The sequence below is a fragment of the Melozone crissalis genome, unplaced genomic scaffold, assembly GCF_028551555.1.
Source record: "Melozone crissalis strain CALT ecotype California unplaced genomic scaffold, PUWL_Pcris_2 ptg000034l_1, whole genome shotgun sequence".
NCBI lineage: Eukaryota > Metazoa > Chordata > Aves > Passeriformes > Passerellidae > Melozone > Melozone crissalis.
The window spans coordinates 9891178-9916737 of NW_026535812.1; the positions used below are offsets into that span (position 1 = coordinate 9891178).

A 25560-nucleotide genomic window follows, 5' to 3' on the forward strand; every position below is an offset into this window, starting at 1 on the left:
ACACAGTGAGTGAGGATATTTGATCCTAGTGTGTGTCAAACATGTTGCATGCTCCTGTACCATTGCTGGGCTTTGTGAAACAATACAAAGTCATATCTGAGCATTACACCTCCCCAAATAGTGTCATCGCCTTGTCACTGCACTCATGGTCACTCTCTGAGACACATAGAAGGCAAACAAGGCTTTATGCCTTTCCTCAGAAGTGGAGTTGGGAGTAGAATAGAAGAAGGTTTGCTCTCTAGAACAGAAAAATTTTATATCCAGTCCAGAGAGAGAACAAATGTCTTCCTATATGGAATATTGCCAGTTTGAATCCTGATGAAAGGATTAGTATCTTTGGACCTGAGCCCTGCAAATGCCTGATTTAATACTATGTCTTTTACAGTTTATCCTGCCAGCTGATGTTTTACCACTGGCACCATGTGTTTACATACAGGGTTATCCAAAGGGACACCCACAACTTGTGTAGGTCATGTTGTAGTGATGTATTCCCAGTGCCAAACTGGACAGCCACTTCCCCTAAAAGCTGTGTCTGTCATCGGCTTGTATCAGAGTCCCTCCAGTGTGTTTGAACTGTGCTTTAGCCTACATATCTTTTAAGTAGCTATTGGTAATTCCAAGACAGACCTACAATCTCCAACCAGGCTTTGATTCCAAGGCCTCTGTGCTGTCTGGAAGCCATATCCAGCATGGACAGTGACTTCTGCAGGGAATGTGCTGCCTTTTAAAAGGCCACATGTTAATCTCTGACAAGTGTTATTTGAGAAAGAGAGGACTCTGACTGTCACATCTCAAGGTATGACTTTTGATTGCTCTGCTCTTCATTTCCAGCCAAGGAGTTTCTGTTGTTTAGCCCTTTCTCAAAGATATTCAAGTGGACTGGAAACAGGCTGAGGATGGGCACTGAGAGTCTCTTCTTCTATAGCTTCTCCTCACCGGTCATGATGAGGTGAAAGGTGCTGCTGCTACCAGCTCACCTCTGTGTTTTTAGTCCCCCCACGAATGACACCTGTAACATGCCAGGGCTGCTGGGAAAATATTACAAAGTTCAGTCCCAAGAGCTGCTTCTTAGTTTAAGCTATGCTAAATTTTTTGGGGGGGAGGTTTTTGGGGTTTTGTTCATTTTTGTTTGCTTTTTGTGTACCTCCTCACTGGCAGAGCATGAGATAAGAAAAAAGTCCTTGAATTAGGTTCAACACAACTTAGCAAATAACCAAAACATCACTGTATTATTAACACCATTCTAATTCCAAATCCAAAACACAGCTTTGCAGTAGCTACTGAGAAGAAATTAGCTCCATCCCACCTGGAACCGGGGCAGTGTTACAGCAAAACAGATTTTGCATTGCTTTATTAGAAAGCATTGGACTATTCCCACTGAATGTACTCTACTAGGGATTTTACTGTTAATTGTGCATTGACACAGTATCTTGTGTGAGTGATCCAAATTTTAATGATTTTATTCTCTCCATCAACGTGATGTATAATAATTACTTTTTTGGATGAGTTACAAGCTGAGCATAAATATTTAGTATTAATGAATTCAGGTTTATTATGTGGAAGTGTACCTGCAGTGCAGCAAATATGCAGCCATCCATGAAGAATCTACTATGATCAGGGCAGGACTTCTCCCTTTCTTCCTCATCTTCCTCTTCCTGTTTCTCTGGCTTGTGGACAACAAAATAACTTGTTTTTCTCCATTTGTTACTGATCCCCTTAGCCTTGGCACTTCACCATGTTTACTGGACACACTCCTGCATTTCATGTCTTTTGTTATGAACAGATTGTCCAATTACTCAAATCTGTTCACAGGTTGCTGGCCAAGGGCTAAATCGCATTGACAACATGAGGTATTTTATCATTTTTTGTGTTTATATTGTATTTTACAGACTTGCTTCTCCTGCTAGTGTGCTGGGGAACTTTGGACAGCAAGGTGGGAAATAATGAGATAGCAGCTGTAGATAAGCCAAGAACACATTCTGCTTTGCTTTCCAGGTCTGTGGCCTCACTGCAAACCCCTTTTGTGCTCTCAGGCCAAAGACTTGGCCGCCTTCTGAGAAAATGCCATTTTCACTTGTGTAAATAAGAGTGTATTGGAGGGGTCATCACAGCCTCAACATTTCCTTCCTGAGTTGATGTGTGGTACCTTGTGATTCCCCTCGCTCTGAGGGCTCTGAAGCTCTGTTCAGACCAGTGTTTCTGTGTATTTCAGAGGTGAAACTCAAAGCACACAGAGAAATGCAGAAGCGTGCAAAGAGTGGTTCTGGGTTTGAGGTTGCCGCTTGGGAACCATGGCACGTGAATTCAGGTTTTGGCTCAGCTGATTGTTCTGCATCATCTGTCAAATTTTGAAATGGAGCAACAGCAGCTATCCAAGAGGAAATGATCAGGAAAGGCCAAAGTAGAGCAAGTCCCTGAGACTATATCACTGTGCAGGATTGCCCATAGCTGGATCCTGTGTACTCAGTGGGGTTGCTGAAGTCCTTGCCCTCCTGCTGACCTGCAGCTCCACTTGTGGGCCCAGTTCTGCTTTGTCACAACAAGCTTTGTAGGGTGGCTTCTGCTTTCCCCTGTGCACCTCATGCCATCCTTTGCCTTTGTCCCTAGATTAAGAGCAAGTGGTGTAAAATGTCAGAGCCTGCACACAGTGTTGCTGGTGCTGAACATTTACACAGAAGCTCTCTCAGTGTCTAACATGGAGCACCCAGGGTGACTAGTGGCCCAGCTGGAGCAGGGGGCATGCAGAAAGGAGGACAAAGAACTGTGAAAGGATGAGGCTAAAATCAAAGGCTGAGAGAAATGACAAAGAGAACAGTGGATGTTTCTCTCCAAGAACTCCTCATGAATCCTTAGGTTTCCTGCTGCCTTCCCACATTTTATAAATGGACTGAACAGATGACAGTTTATATATATAAACCTAACGAGATGCTGCTAGTCTTCTGTGAAATTGGTTGGATACCTAGTGATAAGCTAATATTTAGTAGCAGTTTTCCCTCTCGTGACAGTATGAGTCCTCAATATCCAGTTTCATTTGGTGTCTTTTATTACAAGGGAGATGATATTCTCATTAAGGCATGACTGGGCTAGAACCAGGCCCCCTCTGCTCAGGCTGGCTGGTGTGACGAATGCTCCTGGGCTGTTACAGCTCTTGGGAAGAGCAGAGCCTCCTAGGGGTGGCTGTGATGCCTGCTGGGTGTGTGCACACTGGGCTTGCCTCAGGAAATGAGAAAAAAATCAGCGCAGGGGCACAGGAAAGAGGCTGTTGACACCACCTTGCTCTGGCAGCAGTGGCTGGCCAGTGGCTTTGTGTGCATCTCTCAATCAGGAGTCTCTGCTGGCCTGTGGCTTTAAAGTTTTCCAGGGCTCTGCACCAGTCTGTAATTGCTCTGTGTCTGAGCTGACCTGGCCTGTGGTTAATCATTTACACATATTCCACAGACTTGCTCAGAAAGTGGTAGGCATTTTCAGAGAGTAGGATAACTACTTCTCTAATGCCAGCAATAAAATTGCCATTTATATGAAAAGGCCCAGAGTGCTTAAAATTGAGTTGGAAGTAGTAGATGAGGCATTGCTTAATTTTCTCTTGCCCTTTCAATACCACAGTCAATTTTTGCTGCTGTTTTTAATAATAAATTGAAGAAAATGTGCATGCTGTAAGCCTTTTAGCTATGATTAAACTCTTAGAATTTCTTTTTCCTTTTTCTTTTGCTTTAAATTAAGTCTTAGTAAATAAATGATTTTAAAATAAGTTGGAGACAAGTAATGAGGCCTGTACTGAATAGTTTGGAGGTCCAGATGTTACCTGGTGGAAGGCCTTTCTCATATAATATATTGTAATTTACTTAACACTGCTAATATTTTATAGCCATTACTGCAGTGCAGTAAGAGCTCTATGGTCATTCTGTAGGGAGCTCAGCCCTAAAATTGCACATAAAAATTTTGTGCTGCTGGATCTTGTTGTAAGTTCAACTCACTGATCCACTCAGTGGTTTTATTAGCAATTTAAACTAAAAACACTTGTTTGGAAATTTCCAAGCTATTTTGGAGAATTCCAAAGTAGGTTTGCATGGTGAAAATGTCATCAGAACAAGCTTGTATCGCTAATTGCCATATATCCCTCTCACATAGCTTACAAAGAAATGCCTTGAATTGTTTTGCCCATTGATCTCCTAGTCACTTTTAAGCCCCAGTGGATGCAGACTTCTTTGAGGATCTAGATTTACTTATTTTTTTGTTTAGCTTTATAAGTATAAAGTTAAAACTCTATAGATGAATTTCCCTTTGCCCAAACACAACAAAACACAGTCTATCAAATACATCACTGCAAACTCACCTTAATAATCTGAGTTTTCAGACTCACTCAGCTTGAAAATAAATTGGAATGCACTAGAATTAGGTTCCTGCAGGAACATTTTCTACCACAGGAGTTCTAATGAGCAGGTAACAGATAGACTGGGCAAGGACCTGCATAATAATATAACACATTAGGGATGGAAGCTAGCAAAATGACAAAAAATGCAGCAAAACAAAAAGGAACAAGAACAGTCATTATTCTCAAAGAATACCAATGGAACTATTAAACCACATATTGGAACATTGTCATTGAGAGCAGCACTAGCTGAGATTGAAGCTTTCTGCATGAGATTGTGTGAGTGGCACGTGTGTGTATAACTGTCTCTAAAGGAAGTTTTGGGGAGCTTTAATCTCAAGAACTTTGGTTTCTGGGTGATTTAGGCTCTGTTTTGACTCTCAATTGCCTTGCACTTTGCAGTTAAAAAGCAGGACAGAGACTTGTCTGGCTCACATTCTTCCTGGCCACAGGAAGCACAGGGCACAGAGAGCTCCTCTGCAGGGACACTCTGAGACACTTGTCCAGCCATCCACATTCACTGTGGTCACTGAGTGACTTCACTTGGGAGGAAAAAGCTGACCTTGGTATATTTGCATAGGAAACAGAGCAGTTTGTTTATAATCTCTCTGGCTCTGTAGTCCTGACAGAGCACAGAGGAACAGATCTGAGCCTGGCTTTGAGAAAGGATGTGAGGAGACTGTGCGTGGAAATGGGACAGAAGGGACTGGGGGTCCTGCTCAGGTTTCTCGATTTTGTAGTGCCTTCTTTCAAACTTAATACATGATGGTTTGAGTCTCTGGTTTCAAAAACAAAATGCAACCCATTTGCTAAGCTTAGCTGTCTTCTTTCTACTAGTCTGCATTTTAACAGTTTTCTGGCTTTGCAATCAGACTCTTCTAAGCTGAAATAGCTTCAGTTCATATTCTAACAAGCAATGTAAATCTTTTTTACATTGGAAGTGATATTGATATCTTTGTAAAAGGGATCTTTAGCTGCTCTAATTGTACATCAGTATTAATACAGGAATACAGCCTTTAATTTCCTGCCTGTATTCCTGTTTCATTTAATAATTTAAAAAATATTAATCCATAGACTTTTTTTTCTTTCCAGTTCATTAGCTGAATTTAATGTTTATCTCATGAGACTGAAAAATGTAGTGAAATAGTTAATTTCTAGTTGTTATGTGCTTCTGGTGGAAATATATAACAGACTTAGTAATGCATCTGGCTTTTCTTTTTCTGCTATGCACTACTCAGTTTTGCTGAAAGTGAGGAATAAAATCTGTGCTGTTCATTTTCCTATAATTTGAAGCAATCCATTTTCTCCTAGCCTGAAATTCAGAATATTTCCCAATCTCACTGTGTTCAGAACATGAAGGAAACACTCATCTGTTCAGTCCTAAAAAAGAAAATTTAAATGTGGCTTTAACATGTCTCTTTGCTGATGTGGGCTTCCTCTGACACACACTGATTGCCTGTCATACTCTTTAAATCAAAGCTATAGATCTGCATGCTCCATACTACCCCTTCTAAACAGGCATCTAATTGTTTCTGTATGCAGCTTGAAGGGCAGTAAACACAGATTGGTAAGTATATGCATAAATAACTCCAATGTATTGTGAACGTTTATATTTTGTATTTATTTTTATCTGCATTTTATCTGCATTTCAAGAATTATAGATGCTAGCATCTAGGAGATGACCCAATTTTGTCACTGTCACGGAAGGGAATCTCTCCTTAGGAGATATTTCTTTTCTTGATGCTATTATTTTGTGAGCCCTTTTGATGCTGTTCTGGGTCCTGAATCAAAGCTATCCTAATTTTACTGGATACACCTATGAAATATCCCTTTTCTAATATCTGAGTGTGGATTAAAAGTGTCAGCTTGGATCACTCACAAACGTCTGTGAAACTCCATAGTTTTGACTTCCCAAGCTTTGTGTCCTACAACCTTAGATTGCATTTAGTTTTCCATTCCAGAATCCAACAGCAGGACTATGAAACAGCCTTGGCTCTCATTTTAAGTATGTTGTGGATATAAGGCAAAACTTGAAAATATGACAAGTCATATTTAGCCCTTTAACTCAAAACCCACCATGGGAAACATGCTGATTTTACCCTTTCCCTCCACAAAGTTTCTAGAAGGCACTTTCGAGCTGCAATAATGTAGTTGTGCTGAATCTCTTTTCTTACCTGTAATCACCTACTTTTGTTGTAAAGCAATGTATCCACTGGTTAAATAACTAGGTGCTGCTAGCTCTTATTTAACAATTGTTATATTTCACTTTCTACTGAGGTAAAAATAAAATGGAGATTCTAGAAACCAGGATAATGAGCTGCTCACCACCAGGAACATTAACATTTCTGTATGCAATTCTAGGTAGGGTACAAAATCATTTCACATGCAAATTCACAGAAGTGTGTGTGCAAAGCCCAGTAAGGTTCATCCTTCTAGCACTGAGGACATGGTTTAGTGGTGAACATGGTGGTGGTGCTGGATTGATGGTTGTATTTGATGATCTTTAAAATATTTTCCAACTTCCATGATTCAGAGATGCTATTTCTTAAAGCTCAGTAGGGCATCACCAGTTAATAAGTGGGTGAAAGTGCCTATTAAAAGATGTTGTCACGACTTCTCTGTAGGATTTGAAAGTCTACTGTTCCAGTCTTAAACACAATGACCCAAAATGTTTGAATTGAGGCTGCTCTGGTTTCAGATTTTTATCATGAGACCACCTTGAAGGAATTTTTTTGTCTTAGCATGTGAGAATTGCAAACTCTGGGCTGGCTGGTGCAGTAAGGACAGAACAACAGGCTGCTGTGTCCTGTGTGGGCACTGGGCCACAGGGCAGGGAAAGGAGTATCACATTCTGGAGCAGAGAACACTATTTTCTTGGGTTTAAAAATACATAAACAATTAAAAAGCATAGCTGAATTGCTCTTCTGAGTGACAGAAACAGCCCCTGTGTGAAGCCTGGTGTGCAGATAACTGATTTGGACTTCAGTGCTGGAACCTCACACAAATATTGTCTCTGAGCTCCTTCCCCTTTCAGTTGTTTTAAAGTGGGCTGCTGCCTGCAATGTAGCTTTGGGAGAGGCAAATCTGCTTCATTTGATGCCAGGGTTATTGTTCCTAGATAGAAGATTTTCAAAGGGGTTTATGCAACCTGGAAATGTACATTCGCTACAACTTATTACCAGCAGCTTTGCAGGTTTTAACTATAATTCTTAGAGCAAAGGAAAGTAACAGCGCACTATTTGTGGTTTGTCATCTTTACATAAAATCAGGTCCAGACTTTGTGTGACCCTGGCTGCCACAGCTCACAACCTCAGTGCACACACAGCATTATTCCTTCAAGCTGAGACTCTTGAAACATAACATTCAGTAAATGACAGCTCTGAAGAGTTGCCTGAGGAATAAAGGGAATTTACATACTTTCAGTGTGAACAGCACAGAGCTGATCACCTCTCATGCAGGGAACTAAACTAGTACATCCCCCATTTAATTCACCATTACACCATTAAATGCAGGTTACAAGGGTGTTGCTCTTTGTTTTAATGTTTTAGCTCTCTAACAAATCCTCACACAGACTTTCACAGCTTGGAAAACAAGCTGTTGCTTCAGCAAAATTGCATTTCACTGCAGCTTCATAGGTTGTAGTGATGACCCTTTGGGCAATGTAAGTACATGTCCCTAAAGGAACATTTAAGCACTATCTTCCTTTGCTGTCAGAGCTTGTTGGACACAGGTTTTTGCTCAAAAATTTGGCAAAAAGCTACTCTTGAAGGGGAAAAAAAAGCACAACACAGCAGTTCCCAAAATTATCTGATCATCCCATTTGCAAAAGTAATTCTGTGAGTGATGAAAATCAGCATGTGCTAATTTCTGGCAGCTTAGGAGGTTTATTGGCAGCTTTTATTGTAGCCAGTTGTCTCTGGTGTTAAATTCCTGTGTACATAAAGACCTTTTAATAGACTGCTGGAGTTCCTGGGTCTGACCCATTAGATCTGTTCATGGATACAGAGGAGAAAAGAGTTTCTGTGCTTTGCATTTGGACAATTCACCTTGATTTCTAAAGGGAATGGAGATGCAATGAATGTTTTGGAAAACCTCAGTGTGGAAAGGGTTCAGGGTTGTGCTGAGTACATACATGAGTGGGGACAGATGTGTGTTTGCTGGCTGGCCTCTGTCAGTGTCCTCACTCAAATCACTGGGTCCTGACCACCTCTGTGCCCGCTACACTTGCTTGTCACATGCTCTGATGTGCAATATTAAATTAACTGTGTTTCTGAAAATAAAATGTCCTTTTAAATTTATTTCTATGAACAAATAAGTAGCTTCTGACAACCCTGGCTATGAAACTGACATCCATCAAGACAAGGAAAGAGTTTTTTATAGTATTATTTCTAAATTTAGATATGAAGCACATTAATATTCTGTTGTGGCAATAATGATCACTTTGTTACAAATAGAGAAGTGACATAAGCAGGGAGATCTTCATGAGAATTTTGTATCTTAGTGAAAAAACCTCTCCAGGCTCTGAGGGGAACAGTTGATACTGATGTACAGGATTTAATGTAGTTTTATTTAGCAGATTGAGACTGTCCTGGGAGGAAGGAGGGAGGGACACCAATGTACACATCTGTGGAATGATTCCCTTTCCTGTTTCCTGGGTTTATTACACTTATCAAAAATATTTCACTTAGTTTTTTGAGTCTGTTTCATTTTGCAAAGCAGAGATTATCACTGCTGTCCACTTAAAATACAGAGTAGTGATTGACAAAAGAGCTGAAACCTTTCCTTCAGACATCAGAAGGAACAGAGAGATGGTGATACCTAATAGCACAAGGATAGTTAATTCTAGCTGTAAAGTCAAGTGATGGGCCCAGGCAGGGCTCTTCCAGGTAAAAAAGGATTTTCTGATGAAGACTTCTATGGGTTCCACAACCTATGATAGCAGAGTGAAGTATCCAGCAGAACATTTATGTAGCTAGGCTAGGTAAACTGCAGTAAAATGGGGTTTTTTTTGTTTTCTGTACAAAGACCAGTCCAGCACCCAGAGTCCTTGTAAGTGTGCATTCCTCTAAAATGAAAATTTTAACATACAATTTGTAGGTTAAATTTTGTTTATATTGCTAATGTCCAGATGCTTTTTTTATTAACTACTAAATGACCATGAATGTCAATAAAAACAGTGCCTGAAATTGTAATCAGATAAATGCCTGATCAAGAGAATGTAAACTTCCAAATTTTGTCGTGTGCTAAGATGTCTGGAGGCAAAATTGCCCCATATGAATATAATAGATCTGGAGTAGTTCCTGTTGCATAAAACTGTCCCTTCAGTGTGACCTGGATCCCTGTCACATCCCTGCTGTACCTGTGCCACTGAGACCTTCTCCCAGTGTGCCAGGAAGTGCCTCTAAGCTCAGGGAATGCATTTTGAACTGCAAATTGTGAATGACAATACTACCAGAAGAATGTTGGAATAACTAGACCTTCAGGTGACCAGGTGTGTAAAAAATAATCTGTATGTTTTGCTATAGATTATGTTAAAGTGCTGTGTTTCAGGGGTTGTCCTCTGAACTGAAACGCTGCTCCTCCTGTTCACTGCCACTCAGGATTGAAGAGTACTTTCAGAGTCCTTTCTCTTTGGAACTGGATACCATAGGAAGCATTTTTAAAAACTATAATTTCCTTGTCAACTTAATGTAAGCTCAGATTTAAAAAAAAAAAAAAAAAAAAAAAAGCAGCAGTGCCACATTTTCTTGAGGGACTGGGAAGAGCATCTGTACAATCAGTGAATCAGTGTTTGAAATAAGCCTGAATTGGGAAAGGTTAGACCCAGTGTAACATCTCAGCCCACACAGAGCATTTGGTTTACAGGTCTCTGTCTTAGAGTTTCACCACATTTCATTAATTTCTTCAGGTTTTAACTTTTCACAGCATCTGATCCGCAAAAAGTGTTTTTTATACTCTGTAAAGACTTCTTTTTTCCATTGAAACTTTGAGTCAAAATTGAAGAAACATTTTCTTCCAGAAATGCCCAAGAATTATTCTGCATGTTAATTTATTCCCATATCTCATTGAAATATTTACTTAGCTGCAGTTGCTCAGGCAGAATGGAGTCTGAGCCATGTGGTTTTCCAGTGAATGTGATAAAAACACAGCCTTGGTCGAGCTCCACCTGTTTTTGACAGGATGCAAAACCCCACTCCATTAATGTGAACATGCATTTGCACTCAGTTTAAACATTGCATATGCTCCATGTCTAATTCTAGGTGACTCTGAACATATGAGCTTTCATTTGCAGGCTTTTAGCTGTGCATCCCCCAATGCAAAATTAAAAATAACTGTATCCATATAACAGCAGAGCACTTTTCACTCCAGCCTCTCCAGTGTTGTGTATTCAGAGCCCACAGATGTCCCCACGTGCATCAGCTGGTCACCAGGCACAGGTGGGCTGCAGCACTGGGGTCCCTGTACCCAGGAACAGCAGGGACAATTGTTGCTGCTGAGAGAGCAGTGCCAGGCCTTTGGGGATGTTCAGCCCAATGCAGGCATCGTTAGTCTGCTATAAATAGCAGCGGTGCCAGTGGAAAATAGAACTAGTACCTGCACTTCTGTTCAGACTCATGAAACAATTTTGTTGAGCTCTCTGTGGATCTGAAAGGTCCTTACTCCTCAGTTACTCCTTTCCAAACTGTCCAGCTTATGTTAGATTTGTTCTAAAAATAGCAAACAAAGTTATAAATTTATCAGAGTTTCTCATAAAGTGTTTTGGGATTGTTTTGATTTTGCTCTTTTTTTTTTTTCTTTTTCCCTGAAATTCCAACTCTTGCTAGAATTTTCAATGTTTTGTATTATAAAAGTAGTTCACTGCAGAGCATACCAGATCATCATTTGAAATCAGATTTTCTGGCATCATATGGAAAACCTGCTGTGGACAGTCTTGGTTAGTTTTGCTTTTATTATGCACTGTGCACTGCAGAGGGATTACAGCTGTCTTTTGGTTGCTCCCCAGGGATTCAGTTAATCTTACAGTGCAGCCACAACATGTGGTGTGGCAGTTCAGTTTCTTCTGGAGAATCTTCTGTGAGTCCTGTTGGGGATGGCAGACTGTCAAGAAGAGCACAAAGGGCTCAAAGAAATAACCTAGTGTCAAAATAGGCAGTGGATACACATCTGTGAGTGGTGTTGCTTACAAGAGATTCATGAGGCACAAGCAATTTCCACAAAGCTTCCTGGGTGTTTCAGTGCAATAATTTGGGTACTCAGAGCAGGATTGTCATTGCATGTCTGCAGGATCAAACCCTGGGCCTGTGGGTTTGACAGGTGGGATAAAAGAATAAATTTTATTTTGTAGCACTAATGTATTCTGTATATCCTGAGAGGACTGACTTCTTAGCAGCACCTGATCTCCTACCTCAAAAGCAGAGGCATATGGTAGAGGGAAGAAATTTGATGTGCATAGGCATATTGGCTGCTCATTTTAGGCAGTCCTCCAGGTGCACAAAATGGCTCTAAATCTGACCTTTGTCACAATTCATTTGTGCTTTAGCCTATATCTAAAAGGATGGTAGTATTACTCTCTGGATCTTGATTTGAGATCATGGTGAGTCGTTTGAGTAGTTCAGAAAAGTAATGCAGAAAAAAAAAAGTGTGTATGTTCTTTGGGAATAAGAAGGGGGAACTCTGAAGTGTTATAAAAAATTAGAGATAAATGTGTGTAATTTGCATGTTTAATTTTTGTGATAAAAATGCTATAGATTTGTGCAAAACCATACCTACAGTGTAGTTCCTGAATCCATGATTGTGATCCTGTCCTTATTTCTTCAGTATTACATTTCATGGTCTGTTGAAATCATGTTTAGGGGGATAAAAATAGTATATCTTCTGTTGTTTTGGCATCCAACCTCTAATTTACAAATATAATTTATGCTAATCTTGAAAGTGCTTCTCAGATACAAAGTAAAATGTGTCATCCTTAGTATATGTGTGCATAATTTATTCTGATGGGGAATAGACATTTCAAAGCCATTTCAGCCCTTCATATGCAGAACATTTGATATGAGCAGGGCAGCTGGGTGTTCTCTGCTGGAAGAGCAAGGAAATGGTTAAAACAGCAGTAGCTACTGTCTTAACCCAGAAAATATAAATACACCATGGGATAAACTGTTGTTTGCACAGTCAAGCCAGCTTGTACAAGATCCTTGAGTTAGGTATTTTTATTCCTTTTGTTTTGCTGATGATTAGTCATTTCTGCAGAAAATTCTTCCTATGTTATCAGTTAATTTTTTAGTGACTTCTGTCTCTGACTCAGATGGCTTCCCTGGTGGATTAGAAGCATGTCAGGGGGGATTAGCTCAGCGTGGGCTTGCAGCTCCCCACAGGGAAGGAACCTGGCCATCCATGTGCTTCACTTGCCCTGGAACTCCCAGCTCTCCCCATTCCACAGAGGAGCCTGCAGAGACTCCCAGCTCAGCTTCTGCCAGCAAATGAACCAGTGTCTGTGGTCAATCTTCTTCAAGTACAAGAGGAGAAGCAGCTGCTCTTGAAATGGTTTCTCTTGGCTACCTGGAATTCCGACACTTAGAAGGATGGTGACTTTCTGTGGTCCCTGACTGGAATGCATCACAACAAAGAAATTAAAATGCCTTCAAAGATGACACATACCCAGCAGAGCAAATCCCCCTTCTTCCTGCTTTGGAGGTCAAATCTCCTAATCAGGTGTAGCTCCCTTTTTGGACTTGTGCCAAAAAAGCAGAAAATCCAATGTAAAGCAGCACAGGAAGAAAAAAGGAAACCATGCAAAGATGAGGAGAACTATGAAATGGTTCTTAGTGCCTGAGGGATGAAAATAATCCAGTGTAAATTTAAACTGATAGGAGATTTTTTGCATGAAAACCAAAGAACAAGGGTTGATAGATAGCTAGGAAGAAAATCCATCTCCAGGGTATTCTGACTTTATGGTCTCAGTCCAAGATTTCTACTCCTTACAGCTGCACTGAGGAATTTAATAATTTAATTCTATTTTGTTTATAGTTAAACAGTGACACCAAGTAAAATTAAAGTTTTCATACAACTATTAATTTTTTTTCCAGGAATTAATTCTGTTTCTATCTGGACCAAGTAATGAAACAGCACAGCAAATTAAAATTGTTCTTTGCAATATTAAATAGAAACAATGCAAACTAAAAAGACCACACTGATTGATGCAGACAGCCTCTGGATCTTATTGTTTGCCATATATTTTTCATCAATGTGATGAAAATTTACTTGCCATAGTTTTCTAACTTAACAACTTGAAAAAATGTTCAGAGTCAGCAGGAACATTATGACTCATGGCAAAGCAAGGTGGACGTGACCTTCCCCATGCTGTTTACATTTAGACTGCTTTCTGTGTTCATTTCTAATGTTTAGTCTTTCTCTGTAACTTTCACTCTTGTGATATGTAGTGAAATTAATAATATAAAAGACTTTCTCCTCTGTAGTTCTTCAAAGATGTTATTCCATTATTCTCTGCTGTAGTTACATCAGTACTCCAGTATCTGCTTGGTGGAAAAGAGCAGGCAGAGCACCAGAAGTGAGCTGTGAAGTGTGCAGCCCTGCCATGACCACAGCCTATGTGCCAGCAGGCTGACACTGCTGCAGGAGCAGCCAGGCCAGTGTGGTTTGGTGCTAGCCCAGTTCTGACCTCAAAAATCTCAGCTGACAGACAAAACCTGTGTGGAGATGTAATGAGACTCATTGGCTCCATCAGTCAGATCTCTTGTTCATATTTTAGAAATGAAAGCTGAAATCTGCTGTCACTGGTTTAAGACTGATCTGACAGTTTTGGTGTTTTCTGTAATGATTTAATTCCATCACTGTGTGGGAGAGGGATGGGATGGGGTCTTGCTTCCCTTGCAGTGCCCCCAAGGAGAGAGTGTGTAACCTGGTAGCACTCAATGGTTTGCATGGGCCTGCTGAGCTGGGGTTGGAGGTGTAATGTGGTTCTGAAGGGAGAGATGGTAAACAACAATCTTCTTAAAGGTATCTGACACTTGGCATTGCCCTTTTCTCCACCTGTGGCACATCATTCACTAGACCGGGGCAAACACTGAAGCGCATTTTCAGCACCAAGTCAGCTTTGATGTGTTTAACGCAAGCTATCATGTGATTGACTTTGTTGTTATATAATCATGGCTCTCTTTGCAGACAAATGTCTTGCATTTTTAACAGTTATTTAATGCTGTACATAATTCTTTGTCAGAGAAGCATTTGATCCTGGCCAAGTTCAAATTTAAACTTCCCAGAAGAATAATCCAAATCTGCATTTCCATATATATTAATAAACTATGTAATACTGGCAGCAACTCACATAATACAGTTTTGAAATGAGATAGAACTCATTATCAGTACAATGAAGAGCACAGAGTCTTACCTGTCAGAAATAATGGAGTGAGACCTACACAGTTCCTTTCTCTCTCACTGTCTTTGTAGTCACTGCTGCACAGCAAGTTATGTGTAAATCTTTGTCAGCTTGTTGTGCTGAAGTGGGACACATGCTAGCCCCAGCCAATTCCTGTGGCTGTGAGCAGGAGGAGTGTATAAATAAATCCTTTCATTCTGTTTGGGTTCATGATGTAACAACAGCAAGACTGTGCATTGCACAAGTCTAAATGGACCTTCAGGATGCTGCTACCTGAGGGCAGGGGATGCTACATTTGAAATCTGACATCCTGCTTTTGATTTTGTGCTCTTGATGCGAGTCTGGAGTTCTTCCTTTCTCTTTACACACAGGAGATTTTGGTCTGCATTGCTGAGGTGTGAAGTTGGCATCCCACTGTGTGTTGTGGTGGTGTGAACTGGTCAGAGCCAGCTGGGAAACACCCACTGCCCTATCCTGGGAATTGCTACCAGTGTAGGGAACAAACCTAAGCCTTTTGTGATCCTGGTTAATGACCAGGGCCCAGGACCAAGGATTGGAGGGCAGTCTTCTTCAGTTTTTGGCTTACAGAGCTTCACCAGCAGCTGAGTGTTGGCTCCTGCATTCAAATACAAATGAATACTCCTTTAAATGTGGCTGAAAACAGGAAAATGGTGCTGTGCTGGTTTTCCCTGGTAGCTGAGCAGAGGATGTAGGAAAGCAAGACCAGATCTATTCCAGCTGTGATGCTGCACAGCAGCAAGTTCTGTTCCCATCTGTACCCACAACCTCTCTCTCACCTGGCTCTAGGCTCTTTGCTCTGGAGAAAGTGTAGGAAGCAGGTGAGGGTTTCATCTATGTTGAAATTAAGTAAAGAAAGAAAAATTAAGGTGGAGGGAAGGATTTGATTTAACTATTTAATGATACAATGCATTTAGACACCAGGACTGCATTTTGTAAGTTTTAATTTCTGAAATACAAGATGCAGCAGTTTGGCAAAAAAACACCCCCACACTTCATATAAATGCAGTTCTGTGTTTTCTTAGGAAAAGGGTGAAATATATCACCTTAGAGGGATTTGTGCAAGTCCACCCAGCTTGGCATAAGAACCTGTTTTTTTTGGATGGTTCAAACACCTTCTTACAGCAGTGAAGTAAATGCAGTAATTAAATAATGTAAACTGTTAAGAATTGTAATATTGGAGACATGGCAAACTGAAATTTTCTTTGCTAAACATGATTATCCAATAGATTTAAGAAAGGAAGCAGACTCCCCACCTGCATTCTTCATCATGTTTGGATAGTAATCTTCTTTAAATAATATGACAGGCCCTTTCTGTAGTCCAGTGTCAGAGGATTATATTATTTTCAGAACAATTTATGAAAGATTAGTGGAGGCATAGTTAATCATTCGAACTAACTACAGGTTTTTTAGAATATTCAAATGAATGAGTTCTACCTCTTGATCTTTCTGGCTGCAAATCCCTTCAGAATTGATGCCAATTAGGATTTAGTAACAACTTGGCTATGAGCATGGACCAGTGTGTGCACATGTGTGGCAGGCATGTGTGCACGCATTTACATTTGTGGGTAGGTGTCAGTGTCCCTGGAAAGTGGCACACGGTCAGTTAGACCTGTTCTGTTGTTAACCAGTTTTGAAAGTGGAGAGGAAATGGAATAAAAATGCAGGGAGAGTAATAAGCAAACAAAAGTTCTGCTTTATCAGGTACAAAGCTTATATATATATATATATAAGTTATATATATGCAGACTTGCTTATTGCCAGTCTGATGCCTTTAGGACAATTAGATACAGCTTGTGTTTTACCTACAGTGAAGATGGGGTGGAAATGAGGTGGCCTTGCTTACTCTTCACACTTCTGAGAAATGTTCTTCTCTTTTAAAAAAGGAAATGTGTACCAGCACCAAATAAACTTCACCAGACCAAGGCAAGATCAAGTAAGAAACTTTCAGAGAAGGATTTACCCAGATTAGAGGTTTACTCTGTGTGAAGGGGAAACAGGAGCTAATTAGAGCTCTCTGATGCTTCACAGTTCCTGTGCTGACATTTCTGTATGCCCACAGTGGTACCATTTCAAACCTCCTTGCAAACAGGCCCACATTGACCTGTGTGTGTTGCTGAGTTTCTTTGCATAGTCACTGACTTGCCTGAATTGAAATGTGCTGTTGGTTTGCAGTATAAACACCAGTAAGAGCTGTTTTTCAGAACTGATAAGCATGAGTGGAACAAGAATAATATCAAGTTCTCAGTCATACCACCCTCAGAAAAATGCAGTGATTGGTATGGTAGCACTTGTTTCAACTTAACTTTCCTTCTTCTTTACCTGTGTTTCTAAATGCCTGGAGGTTATTTTCTTCCTGGTGTCCCACCTGGTGTCCATGGCCTTTTCATCTCCTACACTTGTAATTTACCAGTCTGAAGCTGCTTGTGTTGCAGATTTACGTGGATTTGATGTGATGTTGAGTTTCCTATGGACAAGTAATTTTTATAATATTTCTTCTCTACCATTCTTTAGTCTCAAGGGAAAAGATTGATTGGATGCCATGAGCCTTGTTTCCCAAGCTACATGAGCATCTGTAGTCAAAGATGTGTCAGAGGGTGTGGATCAATACCCCCTGTTGTATTTCTAAAGTGTTATTCTTTGCCCTACTCAGTCTCCTGTTTTCCTGAAAATTCAGCTCTGACTTTCAATGTTTGAAATTTGTTCTGTAGAAAATTTCTAGTTAGAATACTATGAAACCTGACAAAAGCTTGTCTTGATTTCTTTTTGTAAAATTCTGAGGGCTTAGCAGTGTATCTATATCTCAGTTGTTGGCAGCTTATACTGAAAAATAGACTTTTCTAGTAGTCATTTTCTTTCCAGAGAAGAGCATTTCTTGTTTTCAAATTCAAAAACATGGTCTGCTTGTCACAGGCAGAACTGAGACCCTGGTTCCAGATGTGGTTCAGGCAAAGGAGGACCTTTTGCTTATATTTTTATTTTCTCTTACAGCATAGGTGGAGAAGTAGCAAGAGGAAATGAAGGCAGCTACGTGGGGAAACATTTCCGCATGGGATTTATGACAATGCCTGCTCCTCAGGACAGACTGCCACACCCCTGCTCCAGTGGCTTCACTGTCAGATCCCAGTCTCTTCATTCAGTTGGAGGAACTGATGATGAAAGCAGCAGCTCTCGAAAGCAGCCGCCTCCAAAACCGAAGCGAGACCCCAACACCAAACTGAGCACCTCGTCTGAAACTGTCAACACTGGAACAACAAGCAAAAGTGGGAAACTACCAGACAGGACTGAAGGTAACACTGAAATTCTTTGAGAAAAAGGGGGTTGATGAGCCAGTCTTAAGATTATCCTGTTGCATTTAAGAATTAGCTGTATGTTTCTCTATTTGTGTAACAGTGTCAATACAGGTATCCTAGACCACTGATGTCTAAATGTTGAACCAACTATCCAACTGTTCTGGGTAGTTTTGCCTTTGACATTTATCACAGAACTGCACCACTTACATGGTCTGGATGTATACTGGAGAATGAGCTGAATTTATTCCAAATGAAGGGGGAAAAGATTGCTGTCAGTTAGAATGTTAGGCCAATGTTATCTGCCCACCAGCCAAGGACCACTGACCATGCAATTAGCATGGTGCAAACCACAGCTCTGGAAAGGGCTCTTGTCAACAAAGGAGTGAAGAATAGAAATTAATAAAAAGAATACTTCATGGCCCTGAAACTCCTCAGCAAGGAAATATCATCCAACAGTAAAAATTTTAGCCAGGATGATATTATGGATAGCCCAAAGCTTCTGTTTGTGTCCGAGTCTACATTTTCTCTTCCCATTCCTCCCAGTTACATTTCAGCCAGAGAATTAACAAATAGTTTTATTAAAGACATTGCTTCCTTACTCTGCACTGCTAAAGATGAGCTAACACTGTAGGGGTCATCTCCTTCCTTTATTCCATGCTGTAAATACATTCTGTGCAGCAGTAGGACCAGCTGTACTCTCTCCTAGAGAGATCAGGATGACTCTGCATCGCAGTGTGAACTGTAGGAAGGAACCCATAAGAACAAATGGTTTTGATCAGTGCTGGTGTCTCCCACTGCTGTGTTACATATCAGTTTGACATCTCACGCAGCACGTTGTCCTCCTAGTGTGTATCCCTTTGCTTGGTGCTGGGGCCAGAAATACTTGTTAGCTACATTCATGCTATGACTCCCTTTAAGCAAATCTGATTTTAAAAAGTTGTCACTGATAACAAAGATGCCAATGAATGTGTAAATCATGGTGGCACATATGTCTATGATTGTGAAGCTGAACACAAGTGCTGGGCACAGCTGTGGATTTATTTATTCTCTTGGTAGTTATTGTGCTTATGACATTTTTTATTACTTCCATATCTTGTCATATTCAGCAACCATGACATCAACTCCATGCAGACTAACATGACAAATGCAACCATTAAGTAACTGTCCTTAACAAAAGCAGATTTCCACAGTTTTACTGGACCAAAGCCTACACAGAAAACATTTAACTTTGACATTTAAATTTTCTTATCAGAAAGTCTTTCAAATTTTTGTTTACTATCAAAAGAGGCAAAAAACTTGGTCTGATATGCTCTGAGGTGAAAGGCAGGAGCTGTTACATTACTCTAAACCTCTTTTTAAAAGTACAACATTTTAAAGTATTTTTATAATTCTTCAATATGCCTCTTAGCACTCTTTTTCCCTGAATCTGTCCAACCAGAATCACCAAGACCAGATGAAGTTTGTTTTGCAGACAGGGTAGTAGGAAAGGGTTTAATGTATTTTAATTTGTATAATGACTCTTCCTGCAAGTGTGAATTGAGTCACACAGTACATGGTGCTGTTCAGAACAGCTGACCTCAGCACCATCTCTAGGATGGTTAGGAATGGAGTCTGTTTTACATCCATAACCCAGCCCTTTTCCTCATTTGCTGAGAACCAAGAGAACTTTACAGATTTGAAGTAGCAATAATAACAGTGATAACTGAAATACATCCAAGTATTTTGCCAGCCTCACAGAAGTCATGGCAGACCCCTTATACAGCTTTTGTCCTCACAGAACTAGATTTTCTTCAGCATTATTGTCATTCTGGAAGGTTCTGACAATTTTGTTTCCTTTCCCTCATCATCATCTGCCATCTGAAATTTGAATTGAAGAAAGGAATATGTAGTCATGTCCCTTCTGACAGATTTCAAAGTCCAAACTTGGTTGACATTTCTGTTTCCAAAGACACTTTTCCTCCTCCACTCTGTGCAGGCTGAGCTTGATCTATCCCATCACACGAGTTATGAGTGACATGTGTGGTGCTGCAGCCTTGTTCACTCTGGCTCCTCTGCATGACAATGGTGCCATACCAGAGTCCAAGGATTGCAGAGCACCTTGATTCTCACTATTGTCATCAAGAGCTGAATATTCATAGCAAATCTCTGGGAAGAACTGATGAATGAGTAATACTCCATCACCAGCATAAAAGATAATACCTAAATGTTACTTTTCAGTGTGAATAAATGCCTTCATGGAACATTAAGAATATCTCTGATGTTTAATTTATGACATGTATTATGCTCATTCTGCTGCTTTGCAAGTAGAGCAGCAATGGGCACTTTCAGGCTAAAATGAAGAAGTTCCTGGAGGTTTTCAATTGACAGAACCCTTTAATCTTAGTTGGTTTTGTGCGTTCAGAATGTCTGCCCTGCTTCTATGTATACTGGGGTTTCATCAAAGTGTTTAATACATAGAAATATCAGATTGTAGGTGTTTTGGTTTGGATTGGGTTTTTTATAAGGAAGCAGTCAAATTTTAGCACAGATATATTCAAGGGTGGTACAATATGGTGTTTAGATGAACAGAACTGGACTTCTAAGATGTTTTACTCTCACTAGGAGAGGCTTTGTTATCAGCTGTGCACTCCAAGGTAACTTTTTTTGATGAATTTTCACAGTAATCTGGTTAACATAGGAATGTTTATATAAAATCCATGGTCATACATTGATTAGAACCTCTAAAGAGGAGCAGAACAGATGGAAGCCAAAGTTCATTACCTGCAGTATTGATTGATACAAACATTAGACAAGCTTTGTCACTGAATATGAAATTATTATTGTTGCCCAAAAATAAATTCCCAGCAAATTTAGTATATGAAATTTTGCTCAGAGAATCCTGTGAAACCCTGATTCTAGTAGTCTTGTTTTTTGTAGGTCATTACTGATGTTTTTACCTATGTAACAATTCTCATTCTAGTAGCAAACTTTGAATTTGAGATTTTGTAAGTCTGCCTCTTCCCAATTTCAGGTGAGAAATTCTGTAGGATACAGTATTCATGTTTTCTTTTGGATGTCTTTGAAAGCTCAGGTCCAAGAACAGACAGGTTTAACTTTCAGTCACCGTTGTCTATATTGTACCCAAATATTTGTATATGCATGTGTCTCACACATTTGCATGTACTTGTGGTATTGGCAGGTTAAATGACTGGAGCCTTTTCTAGGAACTATGGGAGATAATGATGAAAACCCCTCTTGTTTCTCCATCAACTACCATGGAATCTCTACAAAGGATTAGTCAAAATTGTTCTCAGCCTAAATTTTTATGGCTGTGCAGAATAATTCAGACTATAATGTCTATTGTCTGACCTGGTGGCTACTCCTGAAAAGGAATTTGCTACATTTTCTAGACAACCAGGGACAGCCTCATCACTCATTTTTATTAAACATGTTTACTTTTTGCTTTTTGATAGTGATCCGGTTTGTACAAACAAAACCAGTAACTGATAGTAACTTTGATACTCTTTTTGATCATGGTGAAATCAAACATTGAATATTATGCCATGGTAATATCTGCCATGACATTAAATTGGTTTGAATATGTCTGACTTCACTGCAGAAGGGGCAGAATAAATTTGGTCATGAGCTTGAAGGACCTTTTCCTCCTGAGCTCAAATAGCAGCAATAACACCCCCACTGGTTCTGTGCACTTCTCCTGTAAGTGCTCTGGCTCCCATATTTGTGGGAGTGTGAGAATCTTCCCTGAAGTTGCAGTGACACACATTGGCCCTGTCTTGTGCAGCAGCACTGGGTTTTTGTTCATCCCAGCCTACCTTGGCTCTGCCTGGAAGAGCCCTCTCCAGCCTGAAGGCATCCTTCTCTTTGACTTTAGCTTTGTTGCTGTGTTTCCAAACTCTATGTCCTCTCTTGTGCTTTAATATTCCATTTTTCACTCTTCAGGCTGCCTCTCCTATGCACCCACTGAACGCCTTCCACCCAATGCATTTCTCCTCTGTGACAGATTTCTAGAAAGTGTTTTTTAAAAATGTGGGTTGTCTTTTCTTCAGGGTTTTCAAACTCTGGTAGGAACAGCAAACAAATGGAGCTGTGCCCCATGCATCACACATTGGAAGTGGGAAGTGAACTGAAAAGGGTAATTTAAAATAACATTTCAGCATAGAAGGCATATCTAATCTTCATCCTGAAAGGCTCTTTATTGCAGAAATGCAGAAGTATAATTAATTGATTTGTTTTCAGTGCCCAGTCTCACAGAAAAAGGAAGTAATAAAGCAGTATAATTGGCTGATGTAACCAGCCTCAAGCAGGGTTTTTGATATGATCACTGCATGTCTACAGGAAAGGTTTACAGATCTGCTGCAGTGCAAATAAAAATGAAAAGATATAAGTAAACTGCATTTTGAAAGTTCATTTTTGTTATTAAATTCTGCTTAGTCATATGGAGTACTACATTATATAAAAATACACATGAAATACATAATTTGATTATAAAATTTAATTTATGTCTGCATAATACATGTGTAATGAGAAAGCAGGTTCTATATACTTGCATGTACATCCAAACATGCACACAGATACCTGTTAAAACTCAGAATAACATTTTCACAATGCTATTCATGGTTGTAATTCTGCTGCTGCTGCTAGAGCAAAGGAAAATTTATCACTGATGTGAGAAAATACTTGCAGGAGACCCACCTCTTGAACCCACTCAATTTGTTTAGTGTTTTCCTTCCAAGGTCTTGGGAAAGAAGATATCCTCCTTGCTGCTGCCTTCTAAGCCCTTGCAGTGAGCTCAGCAATTTCTAAGGGTGGGCAGCTTGTAAGGAAAATTTTTCTCAGGAGCAAAACAATTACAGTAACTGTAACTGGGCTTGCAGTCCAGTTGGTCTCTCTCATAAATCCAGTTTTCTGTCAGCTAGACTGGTGGCTCTTCATTGTAAATTTGAACTTTTGCTGCTCTCATTAAGCAGAGTTTGGGTTAAAGGGATTTAGCACTTTTGCTGGTTTTACATAGAGCTGGTTTCCTTTTATTTCCTACCTTAGTGAATAATGTATTTAACCTGAACTTGGAAATAGTGTCCTCTGTGGTAACCATGACATGTCATTCCTTATAGCCAGATCTTATACCCAGATCTTTTCATCCATGCCTACCAAAGGGAGAAATGTCTTTAATGAGCCCTATTCAGGCCTAACCAGTGTAAAGGGACTGACAGATAGGTTCTGGTGGGTTGACCTGTGGGCAGTTTAAGATGCTCCTGCTGACACAGCCCAGTGCAGTGTTTTAGGGACGTGGCTTTGAGGAGTGAGTGCTGCTGCACCCTGTGACAGGAGCTGTGGCAGAGGAGTGAGCAGGCAGGCCTGGCGAGCAGCATCCTGCAGTGCAGCCTGTCAGAGCCCTGTGCAGGGAGCACCAGATTTGTGCCATGGCTCATGCCATCAGTTCCCTCACAGCCTGGGCCACTTGTCACTGTGGCTGCACAGTGACAGTGCTGCTGCAGTGCTGGGATGTGGCCTGGGAGCAGAAAGGGCAGCATGGCAGAGCAGCACAAGGGTATGCTGCCTCCTGAGCTCCAGCCCTAGGGCATCCTCCCTGGGCAGGGGCTCCTCAGCCAGGTGCTGTCTGAGTTGCAGTGGGTCATTGTGCTGAGGCCTCAGTGCTTGCATACTGTGCACTCTATATTTTACAGCTCATTTCCTCTTCCCTACAGCCTGTACAATTTGAGCACAGTTTTTCCCTGTGGGAAGCTGCAGCTTAGTTCACATTAGCTATATAGGTATAACGTGAGCTGCTGTTGAGCAGCCATGTGTAGAGCAAGGTGTTTTCCTTCACATACCTTAATCTGATTCTTGATCTCAGTGCTGTCTTACCCATAATTGTTTGTATGCTGCACTGTATCTCTTGCAGCCTGTGAGGCTTGAGAGAGCTTAACTTCAATCTGTGAACACTGGGAGAAGGGCTGGCACTGATGAAGGGGAAAGTCAAGGGCAGAAAAGTCAGAAATCACAGGCCTTGTTGTCAGTAGAGTGAGGTGGAGTTGGCTTTCAGCTGCCATGCCTGACTCCAGAGAAGTGTGTGCCCTGTGTTTCCAGCTGGCATGGGGATGAGTATGGTGCCTTGAGCAGTGTTAGAGCCATGCAGCCCCTAATGGAACCCTGGCATGTCTTTTTCTTTGCTCTGCCCTGCCCCTCCCAGCCTCCTTGCTGCCCCAGGGATTGGAAGGGTGGAGGGCAGCCCTGGCCTGACTCTGTTGGGATTCTGCCCAGGAGCTTGTTCCCACTGACCTGCATTCAAGCAGGTAGAACATGGCGAAGATTTTATTCTGTTCTCTAGTATTTAATAGCTTAGAGACTTTCAAAGGCTTTGCTTTTTGGGTGGTGCTGGTGGGAGTAGTTTTTCAGTGCTTTGGGATTTGGTTTGCTCTGCTTTTGCTGAGACTTCAGTTTGCCCCTCCCTGCAGCAAGTCAGTTTTCAGATTGCAGTTTCCAGAGCTGCCTTACCTCCCTGCATCACCTTCTTCAGCCCTTCATCTTTCCAGGTCTGATTCCTCAACCCTCAGAGAAGCAAGGGCAAGGGGAAAGAAGGGAATGAACATAGCAGCTCTCATAGCTGTTATAATAGCTTTCTGTGCAGAGCAATGAACACAATGTGATTTTGGGAGGGATTTATAAACAAATTTTGAAGCCACAGAGGGAATATGTTCTTACCCTTAAGGCACATATGCAGGCTCATTAATGTTAATGGAAGCTGCAAGCATTGAACAGAAAATAGACCAGGCAGTGGTAAAAGACACAAAGCTCTGTTACCCACTTGGGAATCACACAGTGCCCAGGACTTGGCAGCTGGTACTTTAGCTCTGTTCTGCTAGTCTAGCCTGTGTACTTAATGATGTTTTTTAAATTCTTCTTAATTTAACAAAGTTGCTTTATGTATTCCTCCTTGCTCTTTTCACGATAGGATGTTGCTCATTTGCTGAGACTCTGCACCAGAGTTAAAAAATCCCAAAATGAAGTGTGCAGCTCCCCTGCAGTACAGCTATTGCTCTGCTCTCAAGAGTGATGGAAGCTCTGATGTTCTTGATAATGGAAAAGCCTTAATAATGTGAGTTCAGGGAGTGTTGTGCTGATTTACCAGATTAACTGCAAATGCAGCCAGTCTAGGAGGAGCTGCCTGCCCTCAACTGAGGCCAGCAAGCTCTGCTAAACATTTGTGACTCCTGCTGTGAGCATGTGGGCTTTTCTGCACTCTCAGTGCAGAGCCCCAGTGCTCCAGGGCTCAGGGGAGTTTATAAACCTGGTCACAAGCCCAGGTCCAAACTGCTGGTGAATTCAAATCATTCTGCCCTGAAATTAACTGGACCACCTCAGACCTAAGAGCAGTGTTGGGCATAATGCAGGCATAGTGTATGGGAGATTTTCTCAGGCTGCTGTCTTCCAGCTGTACAGGTCACTGTAGCCCCTGGACATGCCAACAAGGCAAGGAAATATGAGCC

The 25560-nt window shown here is 40.9% G+C and overlaps 1 protein-coding gene across 4 annotated transcripts in view; it reads left to right on the forward strand.

Moving 5' to 3' along the window:
• The window catches only part of NYAP2 (neuronal tyrosine-phosphorylated phosphoinositide-3-kinase adaptor 2), a 136812-nt gene that overhangs the window by 44960 nt on the left and 66292 nt on the right, over positions 1–25560 (forward strand). For all 4 annotated transcript variants that reach the window (XM_054283096.1, XM_054283097.1, XM_054283098.1 and 1 more), the window contains one exon: positions 17772–18070. In XM_054283096.1, coding sequence (XP_054139071.1) covers positions 17772–18070 — 299 coding nt within the window. The remainder of the gene's footprint in view (positions 1–17771; positions 18071–25560) is intronic.